We start from the raw sequence: 12,835 nt of genomic DNA, 5'->3' as shown, positions 1-12,835 counted from the left end.
CTCGAATTCCTGGCCTTAAGGGATCCTCCTGCCTCGGCCTCCTGAAATGCTGGGATTACTGGTGCCTTGCCCTATTGTTTAAACTACTATTTTTAAAAAAATCTTAAATGTGAATATACTTCCAAAACTTGAAAGAACTATGGAGTTATAGAGCATTATAAGAATAGGCATATTGGATATTTTTATATGTTTTTAAGTTCATTGGTTAGTGAGAGGAATAAAACAACTCAGCAGAAAAGTTTTGGAGAGAAACAAAAATTGAGGGTTTTTACCTTATAGCTAACATTATCTACCTTATTTAGAGAAGGATCTAGTGTTTATACTATAATCCTTTTAGACAACAAGCTAATGAAATTTTAAATTCAAAGGCAACTCAAATGATTCCTGACAAGGGTACCAAGACCTTTTAATGACCAAAGGGTGGTACTGTTTTGAACAAATGGTGCTAGGAAAACTGAATATCCACATGCAAAAGAATTAAGCTGGACCCTTATCTAACACCATATACAAAAATTAATTCAAAATGGATCAAAGATTTTTTAAGAACTAAAATGATATAATTCTTAGAAGAAAACATAGGTCAAGGCTTCAAGGCATTAGAGTTGGCAATGATTTCTTGGATATGACACACAACACATTGGATTGTATAATCATTTTAAAATTTTGTGCATCAAAAGACACTATGAACAGAGGAAAATGGTAACCCACAAAATGGGAGAAAATATTTGCCAACCGTATACCTAATAAGGGATTAATATCCAGAATATGTAGAGAAATCTTACAATTCAACAAAAAACAATTTTAAAATGGGCAAAATACTTAATAAACATTTCTCCAAAGAAGATATACAAATGGCAGTAAGCACATGACAAGGTGCCCAACATCACTAATTTTAGTGAAATGCAAATCAAAACTACAATATACCACCTCACACCCATTAGGATGGCTACTGTTTTTTAAAAGGAAAACAATAAGTGCTGACAAGGATGTGGAGAAATTAGAATGCTTGTGCACTGTTGGTGGGAATGTAAAATGTTGCAGCCACTGTGGAAAACAGTATGGAAGTTCTTGAAAAAAATAAAAATAGAATTAGCATATGATCCAGAAATTCCACTTTTAAGCATATGCTCAAAAGAATTGAAAGTAAGGTCTTTATGCTGAGTTAAATAAACTAATCACAAGAAGACAAATACTGTATGATTCCACTTATATGAGGTATTTTGAGTAGGCAAATAGAATTGTGGTTGTAGGGGGTAGAATGATGGTTGTAGAGGGTTAGGGGTTGGGGCAATGGGGAGTTAGTGTTAATGGATATAGAGTTTAATTTTTACAAGATGAAGAGTTATGGAGATGGACGTTGGTGATGGTTTCACAACATTATGTTTATTGCTACTAAACTGTACACTTAAAAATGGTTAAGATAGTAGATTTCATGTTATGTGTATTTGCATTAATAAAAAATATTGGGAAAAAAGTCAGTCATGTTTCAAAATATACTCAAGAAATGTTTTCTTCAAAAGATCTGAGCAACTGAGTGTGTTAAGGTGCCACACGCCGTTCTAATGCTCTCTGCACCTCTCCATTCTGGATCCGCCTCTGCCTTCCACTTCACTGTGCTTCTGCCTTTGTGGTACTAGTGCCAGTGGCCTTCTGAGTAGCTCCCAAGAAGAAAACAGCTGTTTATCACAACAAGGGAAAAACTGGAAACTATCAACTTGAAGTAGAGAAGGTAGGAGTAGGAACTGGTTATTGTAATAGTGTTTTTAAATCTGAGAACTCTTTGTCAACTAAGGAGGATTCATAGAGAAAGAGTAAAATATCTGGGAAACTGGTCTCTGAGAAAGAAATTTGTTCAGTGGAGGGTGTAGGTGAGATGGGTTCAGCTGAGACTACTGCCGTCCCTTAGGATCCAACCTCTCCTTCTTCTTTAGAAATAGGACCTTTAGTTTTTAGTGTGGCATATGGTCCTCTGGCTCAAAGGCTACATTTCCCAGTCTCCCTTGCAACTGCATGTGGCAATGTGACTTAAGTTTTGTCCAATGGGTTGTAAGTGGAACTGCCATGTAAAATTGATGGTAAAAGTCCTTAAAGGACATAGCTATGCACCATCAGACCTTTCCTTTTTCATCCTACAGTGGAAGTCCAATGTGAAGATAGCAGAACCATAAGAGAGGAGTTTGAATCCCAAACAACTTTCTATGGCATCATCCCCTGCCCCACCCCAATTCTGGGCTACTTATTTCTGTACTTTAAATTGAAAGAGAACAAATTTGCATCTTGTTTAAGCTATTGTTATTTCGGTTTCTGTCACTCTCAGCCAAACTCAATACTACTTGATAAATTGGTTTTAAAAAATGATGATAAATTAGAAAACTACTTTAGGACTAATGAAACTTTAAGATTAAAAAGTACTTCTTGATGTGGGTTCTCAGTTTTTCCACCAAAATGTCTGAAAACAGAGAAAGGAAATTTACAACATTAGAAATTAGCACCAATACAACCTAGTTGAAAGGATTTTCTAAGAATTCCTTCTTTTGTCTATTCATTTGTTCACCATGTTTATTAAAAATACCCCTCATGTGCCAGGCTGTTCTAGGCCCAGGGAGTAGAGTGGTGAACAAAACAAATAAAGTCCTTGTCTTTGGGGATCTTCTATTCTAGTGGGAGAAGACAGACAGCAATCAAGACTAAAAAAGAAGTATAATGTCAGGTTGTATACATAAGTGAAGAAAAGCAAAACAAGGAAAAGGAGTAGAAAATGATAGACACAAACTATGAATTGAGTGGACAGAGAGGGCCTCTTGGAAGAGGTGATATCTGACCAGACCCCTGAATGAAATGACAGTAGGAGTCCTGGTAATTTCTGGAAGAAGAGCATTGAAAGCAGAGAGAACAACATGTGCAAAGGCCCTGAGGCAGAAACACTGATGGAAGAGATGGGTTTCCCTGGTTTTGGGCAGCTCCACTATGGCTTTTCAGGGTACAACCTCTTTCCTGGCTACTTTCTCAGGGTAGCATTGTCTGTGGCTTTCCCAGGCACATGATGCAAGCTGTCAGTGGATCTACAATTCTGGGGTCTGGAGGACAGTGGCCCTCTTCTCACAGTTCCACTGGGAAGGGCCCCAGTGGGGACTCTGCATGGTGGCATCAACCCCACATTTCCCTTCTGCACTGTCCTAGCAGATGTTCTCCATGAGGGCCCTGCCCCTGCAGCAAACTTCTTCCTGGACATCCAGATGTTTTCATATACCTCTGAAATCTAGGCAGAGGTTCCAAACCTCAATTCTTGACTTCTGTGCACCAGCAGGCTCAACACTACATGGAAACTGCTAAAGCTTGGGACTTGCACCCTCTGAAGCCACAGCCTGAGCAGTACCTTTTTCCCTTTTAGCCATGACTGGAGTAGCTACAACACAGGACACGAAGTCCCCAGGTTAGACACAGCAAGGGGGTCCTGAGCCTGGTTTACAAACTGTTGTTTCTCCTAGCCTGTGGTGGGAAAGACTGCTGCAAAGGTCTCTGACATGCCCTGGAGACATTTTCCCCATTGTCTGGGTGATTAACATTTGGCTCCTCCATTCTTATGCAAATTTCTGCAGCAGGCTTGAATTTCTCCCCAGAAAATGGGGTTTTCCTTTCTATTGCATCATCAGCTGTAAATTTTCCAAGCTTTTATGCTCTGCTTCCTTTTTAAAACTGAATTATTTCAACAGCACCAAAGTCACATCTTGAATGCTTTGCTGCTTAGATATTTCTTCTATCTGATACCTTAACTCATCTTCCTCAAGTTCAAAGTTCCACAAATCTCTAAGGCAAGGGCAAAATGCCACCAGTCTTTGCTAAAACATAGAGTCACCTTCATTCCAGTTCTCAACAAGTTCCTTATCTCCATCTGAGACCACCTCAGCCTGGATTTCATTGTCCATGTCATTATCAGCATTTCTGTCAAAGCCATTCAACAAGTCTCTGGGAAGTTCCAAACTTTCCCACATTTCCCTGGACTTCTGAGCCTTGCAAATTGTTCCGACCTTTGCCTGTTACCAAGTTCCAAAGTCTCTTCCACATTTTTGGATATTTTTACAGCAGCACTCCACTCTACTGGTACTAATTTACTGTATTAGTCTGTTTTCACACTGCTGATAAAGACATACTCGAGACTGGGCAATTTATAAAGAAAAAAGAGGTTTAATGGACTCACAGTTTCACATAACAGACCTCACAATCATGGCAGAAGGTGAAAGGCCTGTCTTGCATGGAGGCAGACAAGAGATAATGAGAGCCAAGTGAAAGGGGTTTCCGCTTATAAAACCATCAGATCTCATCAGACTTATGCACTACCATGAGAACAGTATGGGGGAAACCACCCCCATGATTTGATTAACTTTCACTGGGCCCTTCCACAACATGTTGTGGGAATTATGGGAGCCATAATTCAAAATGAGATTTGGGTGGGGACATGGCCAAATCATGTCAGTTGGGCAGTCAGCTACCTGTTGTTGGGTGATTTTCACCAAAGTGCATCTTTTTCTGTACAATCAGAGGCTGCCACCTCCAGAGAACGTATTATCTCACTTAATCCTCTGGCTGGATGCTTAATGGGTGTAGAGTGAACTGGCAGTGCCCAGTGAATCTTGAGAGGGGTCATCCTTACAAGTAAAGCACTATAGTTAGTGGAGATGGAAGACCCTCAGATGCAGTGGATGTTATAACCTATGGCGTTTAGGATGGTATTTCATGGTGATAGAGTGAGAATGCCAGACAGTGGTGATAATATTGTCTCTGTCCAAAAGAGTCATAATAAATGTAAATCTGCTTATCATGCTATTGAGTTAAGTGCTAAACTTTGCTGTGCCATCCAGTTGTAAAACCTAGAGTCCCAAAGAGGAGAATAGTAAGATGAAAAACAACACAACCAATCTTTTGGCTAACACTAAGTCTGGAAATTACTCTCCCATTTGAGATGATTACCAGAAAAATCATCAATATATAACCTACGAAAAACTCCTGAGGGGCAGAGGAATGGGATCAATGCTTCAAAGACTCAGAGAAAGAAAATCACTATAAAAATTATTTGCTCCTAGAATTTAAAAAATATTTTAAGAAAACTGCTTGGCATTCTAAAGGTGAAAAGACTTTAGAATGAGATAAAAGGGAGAAGATTACTTTTAAAAATTCAGCGATGTTAAAAATGTAACAGCAGAAGTAAAATCTACATTGGGAGCAGGAACGTAGACTCCTGCAGCATTACTGTGACAGACACTGGAGTCAGTGACATGTAAGACAAACTTAAGATCTCTTTAGGTATGTGGGTAAAAGAAAAAAGGATTCAAGTGAATAAAATAGAAGGCTAGGGCCAGGTATGGTGGCTCATGGTGTAATCACAGCACTTTGGGAGGCCAAGGTGGGTGGATCACAAGATTCAGGAGATCGAGACCATCCTGGTCAACATGGTGACACCCCATCTGTACTAAAAATACAAAAATTAGCCAGATGTGGTGATGTGACCCTGTAATCCCAGCTATTAAGGAGGCTGAGGCAGGAGAATTGCTTGAACCTGGAGGTGGAGGTTGCAGTGAGTCGAGATTACACCACTGCACTCCAGCCTGGGACACAGAGTGAGAGTTTATCTCTCTCTCTCTCTACATATATATATATTATATATATGTGTGTGTATGTATGTATAGACATACACACACATATACGCAAACACATCTATCTATATAGATAGATAGAGAGAGAGAGAGAGAGAGGACTAGATAGATTTATTTAAGAATTATATGTTTCTGAGGAAGATACTACAACAATTAGAACAAGAGTAATTAAAGGTATCACTTTAAAAAAGAGGACCTGACTATTCAAATTGAAAGGACTCACCATTCTAGATGATAGTAATGAAAAGAAGTCTACCCTGGCAAACGTTTAGGAATGCAAGTATAAAGAAAAAACCACATCTACTAGTATTCTGCCATAAAGCAAGTTATTTATGAGGAAACAAAAATCTAGCTGTTCTCAGCTCTCCAATAAGATACGCCATAAGACAACAGAAAAAATTTTTTAAATTTTTTGAAGGAAAAGACTATGACCTAAGAATTTTCTCAGCTAAATTTTTTTCTTCTTATGTGATGACAACAGATGAACAACCCCATATATTCAAAGTCTCAGGAAATAGAGCATTCATGTATTCTTCATGAAAATATTATTCGGAGACATGCATCAGACACCTGAAAAATATGAAAGAATAGGGCATGGATTATACATAGTTCATGGCATTACATGAATATTAGAAAGCAAGATGAAATAACTTGGGAAAACATAAGCCATGTCTAATAGCAGTACTTCCAAGCCATAGCTTACACTAGCCCAATTCTCAACAAATTGGAAGGCAGCTAAACAATCATACAATGCCAGTATTTTATGGTGTCAGGGTCTATTCACATATAATCTTATTTAACCCATTTTATCTCTGTGAGATAAGAATTGATATCCCCATTTAAGATATGGGACAGTAGATGTATAAGGAAGCACTTGGCTAAGATATCACGGTTTATAGGTGGCAGTCAAGAGGTCAGTTTGCAGTCTACGGGTTTAACCTCATACTATTCTGCTTCTAACATGACCACAGAAATGTATTGACCATTAGCTGCCTGAAGTTCTGTTTTTAACCCCATGTGTCCAAAAGAAGATGAATTTTGTTTAAATAGTATTTTCCCATCTCTAGGGCTATTGGCTTTAAAGAAGTTTCCAGAAGTGAATCCAATTCTTAGAAGGATCAAGCTGGATTCTTTTGTGTGTTATTCTAAGAGGTTGCTTTACATATATATAATTTTATATGATTTATATAATATATATAATTTTATATTATATTAATATGTATAATGTCATATGTGATATATATAGTACATTTCACATTGGTAGGACATAATTCCAAGCCACATGTTTGTTTAGCCACCTGAATTACTTGAATTTAGCTTCTATTTCCCTGTTTATTTCCTTCTGAAAATATTATACAAATAACATCAGTTTGCAAAATAGTAAAATCTGTTACAGCTTTTTTCATACGCTAGGCTAGACTAAATGCATTCTGTGGATTGTTTACTTCGGACAAACGGGTATATTTTGAAGTCGTATAAAAATGAACAAGGACTGCTTGAAATAGACTGATAGCAGAGCACATTTGGCTGGAGCCTCTATTTTAAAAGGAAAACCTGAGAATCATATTATTTGAGTGTGATTCATGTGTTGATAGTATTTCAAGGCAAGCCACTTAAAATATGTCCTGAGTGCTGATACTGGAGATGATCTTTTCTTCAGTGCTTTCAAGTGTCTTCATTGAAGTGTACACATCCTATAACAAGTATCTACACATTGTGATTAAGAGAGCAAACTCTGAAATCAGACCTAGATTAAATTTATAATTCTCTGCCAGCTGATTGGGCAAGTGACTTAATCATCCTACAGTAGTTTCTGCATTTGAAAAGTGGAGATAGTGTCTATCTCAAGGCATTTGATTACACTGATTAATCAAAAGAATTACACTGACTAACATAAAACATGTATGTGTCACATGAAGGCTCATTAAAAAGTGGGTATGATTAATATTCCAGTAACTACCATTTCTAACAACAGACTGAAGGGGATCAGAAATATTTGTTGAGTGAAAACAGAAGAAACAAACAGCACAGATTTTCTGCTCTCCTTTATAATCGCTTACCTGTCTAAGGACTGATCTCAGCTCACTACAGATTGTCACCCGAATTTACCTACTGTCGCCCATTAACCAATCAAATAAGGCAGTCTAAAAACTCCAGGCGTCCCTTTCGGTAAGGACCCGGACTGTTGAACTGGAAAGCTAAAATTCAAGGCGTGACAATTGCCCTTTGTCCCACATTTCCCCCACCGGTCACCCGCTTAAGTGGTGCGTCCCCTTGGGTACCACTTGGACAAAATCTGCGCCCAGCACTCCCTGTGTAAATTCGCTGGAAGCAGCTGGAGGCTTCAGTTCTGATCTGCTCCGGTGTCCCTGGCGCCTTGGCGAACTTGGGGCCAATCCAGTCCCTCACCTGGTGAGCGCTCGGGGCGGCGGGCTGACTCTCCGAGGTCCCAGACCCGGGTTTAAGGTGGGCGGCTCGCAGCTACGGGTGCAGAGGCGACTGCCAGACCTCACCCCGCCTCTCACCTTCCGGGACGCTCGGAGGCCGACACCTGGAGGACGCCTCCAGTCCCCGCGGGACGCCACGCCTGCGCGCCGAGGATCGGGGATAAGAAGTGAGTGCCGGGCTCTGGCTGCGCGCGGCGAGGCCACTAGTTTGCGCGCAGGGCGCAGGCGACCTTGGGGCCATGGACAAGCCACGGGTCATCGGCACCTTCGTGGTGTGGGACTACGTGGTGTTCGCGGGCATGCTGGTCATCTCGGCAGTCATCGGCATCTACTACGCCTTCGCGGGGGGCGGCCAGCAAACCTCCAAGGACTTCCTGATGGGCGGCCGCAGAATGACCGCCTTGCCCGTGGCGCTGTCCCTCACCGCCAGCTTCATGTCAGCCGTCACCGTCCTGGGCACCCCGTCCGAGGTCTACCGTTTTGGGGCCATTTTCAGCATCTTTGCCTTCACCTACTTTTTTGTGGTGGTCATCAGCGCGGAGGTCTTCCTCCCAGTGTTCTACAAACTGGGAATTACCAGCACCTACGAGGTAAGCGGCAGGGTGGGCTGGGACCCTGCAGGGCGCGGAGGAAGGGGGCCTCAGCAGACCTCTGGAGGCGTTTTCTTGGGGGCAGACTCCCACTGCCATGCCACATCGAAATCTCTCCCGGTTCATCATCACCCTCCCTCCACTCCTCCCTGTCCCCCCATTATCCCCTCGCATTTTTTCCCTTCTATGGAGATGTGTCCTCTAGGGTGGAAAAAACCTTGGGATTTACTCTCCTGGGTTTGGTGGGAAAAAAAGAGGCTTCCAAAGTGAACGGATTGGACTAGCAGTGCTCCCTAAGGTCCTCTCTACCTTTAGCATCTGATTGCCAGGCAAGGGGAAAGAGTTAGGGGAAGGTAAGGTCTTCAGGTCTCAGCTCCTCCTTCTTGAAATGAATCCTCTTGTTCCAGGTCCTCAGTGCCATTCACTTTTCCAAGATAGTTGGTGAAGAATTTATGCCCCCCTTCCTTCCCCCTCCACACACACCCCCTTTCCATTGAGAAAGCACCCAAATGGCTAAGGTGCTGTATCTCTTATCCCAGTACTTGTATTTGAGACCAGATTCTACCACTTACCAGCTGGGTGACCTTGGGCGACTTACTTAACCTTTTTTGTCTATTTCCTCAGAAAGAAAATAATATCACCTACCTCAACCGGTTGTTGGGAGGCTTAAATGAGATGATGCAAGGTGTAGCATTCAGAATAGTGTTTAACACAAAGTAAGTGCCAGATAGGTGTTGGCTAAAATTATTGTGGTGGTGCTAGTAGTGATGACGGTAGTTATCTTGGGATCAGTAAAAAAATTAGGCAGCAAAATTCTCAAACAGCTCTGCCTTCTCTATAGAAAGATAATTAAGGAAAACTGTCTTTCCTCTATTACACAGGTCCCCTGGCTGTAGGTTTTCTCAAGTTGTCTGCAGGAAAGGGCTTTGAAAAGATGATTCGTGTTTAAAGAGCTGTTGAATGGGAGGTGCATGGGTGGGAAGGATCAAAGCTCAGAGGAGTGGTGGGGGCCCAGTTCAAGTGGTCTCCTTCATCCAGGCACTGATCCATGAGCTCCACAGGTCAAGCCTGCAGAAGTTTCCTCTCTACTAGGCCATTACCCAGAGGGCTCCAATCCGGGGCTCCTCGCAGGTGGTTTCCTAGTGAGGCTGGTTCAACCAGTGTTGGGGACAGGGCCTCAATGGCAACAAACACTGGTGACATTCTGCCTGGGCTCTAGTGACTTCTTCCAGGGAGAGGCATCCCTGGGCCTCTCTTTGGTGCTGTGTTTGGAGAGCTCAGTAATCTTCCCAGAAGTGAGCAAGATGCAATTTATTGGTTTTTCTCAGAAGTGACAAACTGGTGAAATTCCCCAGATCAAATTCAGTTCTCAATCATTTTTTTAACTTCTCCTTATAGTGAGGAAAAATAAATTATAATTCCAGACTGTGACTTCTTTTGAGAACTCAAAAGGCTGGTGACACTGGACCCATATTCCCTGTGGCCACAAGAACTCGAGTTTACAGCCATTGCTCTCACTCTCTATTAATTTCTATATTGAGGTCTTATCATTGTGTTTTCATGGTTACTGATTTTTGGTAGAGAAACTTTTGTCTGCATTTATGTCTTCATCAAAAATGTGAAAGGGAAAATGGACAGGGGTAGAGGGATCTCTTGTTTCCAGGGAGATGTAAGAGAACATATTTTTTAGTGAATAGGAAGAATATGCCAACATGTTAATATGTTAACACCTGGCCAGTGTCACTTATGTGTGTTACTTGATAGAACCTGCAGGCATTTGAGTCTGTGAGCTCTGATTTGTAGCTAACCAATTCCCAAACTTGGAAAGGGTTTGAAGAATCTGGCATGAGGACTTCAGTCCCCACAGATGAATGCTGCTCTCCTAATCACTGACCCATGCCTTTTCTGGGCTACAACATTAACTCAACCAGAAACGGATTTCCCTTATGTTTACAGTGGTAGGGGCTAAGTCTGCAGAGGTTCCAGCTAAAAATGGCAAAAAACAAATTGAATGTTGAGCACGTGCCGGGCACTGGGCTACATTGCATGTTTTACATACATTATCTGACTCACATTCAGATCAATCCTTATGAGGGAAGTACTATCAAGAGCTGCATTTTGTGGACAGAGACTCAGAATAAGTTACGCTTCTAGGAATGTGAAGCAGTGTAGACCTGAGCCTAGCAGCATACTGGCTGCTTCTGAAGGCTCTGATGAGTCTATTATAACCCCAAGCAATGCTTATGCCAGGGCAGAGAGAAAAAGGGAAGCAACACGTGAGAAAAAAAAGGAAGCTTCACGCATAAGCATGCGTGAAGTTGTGGGTACACTGCCAGTATCCACCTCTGGGCTGCCAGGCTGTTGGGAAGGGGGAAGTTAGGCAACATGTAAGACCCTCCTAATTAGTTATGGCAAAGACTTTCCTGTGGAGTGTATTGTTTATTGTTTTATACTGAGAGGTGCAGAATCTATACAGAATATGCAGTACAGTGTTGAGTGATCGATACCCTGGCATTCTTGCTCAAGTATGAAATCTCTCCCTGTTGACATTTCTTGAGCAAAAATTAGCTGTTCACAAGCATATTTTTCATCTATCACTGCCTTCAAAATGTAGTCCCAATAGATGTTTAGCAACTTCCAGACCCAAGTATAATGTAGGAATCCAGTTTAATCCACCAATTCTTCAAGATCCTTCTGGAGCCTACTTAATCTGTGTGTAAACTGAGTTGCTTAGATCTCGTGTTTATTATTTATATATTTATTTATATCAACAGAAGTTATTCAAAGTTCTGAGGACCATAAGAGATCTTGGTTGATTTAGGCATCTATCGTTACTCTGTAATTATGTCCAGAAATCTTCCAAATATCCCTAAGGCTGCCATACAGTGACTTAGGCATCTGATCCAGTCTTCAGTATTTCTTCAGCAGCCTAGTAATTGATGGCTGAGATCATAATAGACTTCTTCGTTCTGTCTTGAGTTGGTCTTTGAGCTTAAATCACAAGTTTTCCTGGATCAGCTGATCAACTTAGTTGGTTCAGCTTGGTTCAACTTACTTTGTTCAGTGTGGTTTGACTACATTCTTACCTCTGTTACATTTTTCTTTTAAGTTTTCTTTGTTCTCCAGAAGTTTGGATGTGTGTATATGGAAAAAACAAAGACTTCTCTTCTATTGATGCCCATTCACATGTTTAGTGATTCATAGAGATTTACAAAAAAAAAAAAAATTCTAAAGAAATATAGTAACACTGCCCAGTTTCCAGGCTTAATAAACTCCAGTCTTCTAAAAAGGTTTCCAAAATATCCTTGAATGATTTTGACACGTGTAATTCACTGAGATTCAGTTTTCTCCAGGCCCATTGATTTGGACACCACTGGCTTCTTGATATCTTACTTTTCAAGTTCATATTTACCCGTCCATTTATGTCATTGGATAGTCTCCAAACCCTGCAAAGTGAGAGGGAAACAAATTATTATTATGCACCTCATTTTAAGGAGAAAAAAATGTGACATTTGGAGAATGATTGCCACAAGCTCATGGAGGCAGGAATGGGACTGAGTCAAGGGCTGGAACTCTTCCTCCAGTGTAGTACATAGTATTGTGTATTTGTCACCCATCAGCGATTTGGGAGTGGGGTTTTACCATGTGTTAGTTTCACCCATTCATTTATTGAGTCTTAAATATGCAGTCAGATTGTTTACTTATATATGTGGAATATTGTGCACAGATTTTGGCATCGAAGGTTTTAAATGTGTACTGTGGCCCTGCCAAGTTTGCAAGGCTGTCAACTTGGCATTCTCTCTGAGTCCCAGTGTCCTTGTCTCTAACATGGGTTCAGACACAGTATCTGGCTCATAGAGCTGTTGGGAAGACCATGCACACAGCAAGTACTCTGTATGTGTGAGTTGTGATCATGGGGGAAAATATCAGCTGTCTTCTCCTCTAATTATGACCTAATGCCAGTTTTTCATTCCTCTTCTTTTCTACTATATGAAGACTCTTGTCAGCCTTAAATTTCTTAGTAATTATATTCAAGTTAAAGAATGCCTTAGATCCCAGCTCTGAAATTCTGTGATTCTAACTCTTTAATATGTATATTATGATACATTATATAACATGGGAGACAAGCAGACTATGTTATGAGACA

At 41.1% G+C, this 12,835-nt stretch overlaps 1 protein-coding gene across 3 annotated transcripts in view; it reads left to right on the top strand.

The window, feature by feature from the left end:
- Positions 1 to 8,287: 8,287 nt before the first annotated feature.
- Positions 8,288 to 12,835, top strand: part of SLC5A8 (solute carrier family 5 member 8) — a 57,288-nt gene continuing 52,740 nt past the window's right edge. For all 3 annotated transcript variants that reach the window (XR_004728997.3, XM_054238774.2, XM_002752905.6), the window contains exon 1: positions 8,288 to 8,688. Coding sequence is in view for 2 of the 3 variants with exons in the window: in XM_054238774.2 (XP_054094749.1) it covers positions 8,338 to 8,688 (351 nt within the window). In the remaining variant the exon portion in view is untranslated. The remainder of the gene's footprint in view (positions 8,689 to 12,835) is intronic.

This window comes from Callithrix jacchus, chromosome 9 (assembly GCF_049354715.1).
Source record: "Callithrix jacchus isolate 240 chromosome 9, calJac240_pri, whole genome shotgun sequence".
NCBI classification, from domain to species: domain Eukaryota; kingdom Metazoa; phylum Chordata; class Mammalia; order Primates; family Cebidae; genus Callithrix; species Callithrix jacchus.
Note: the sequence above shows the minus strand (reverse complement) of the source record. Positions and strands in the feature narration are given on the sequence as shown.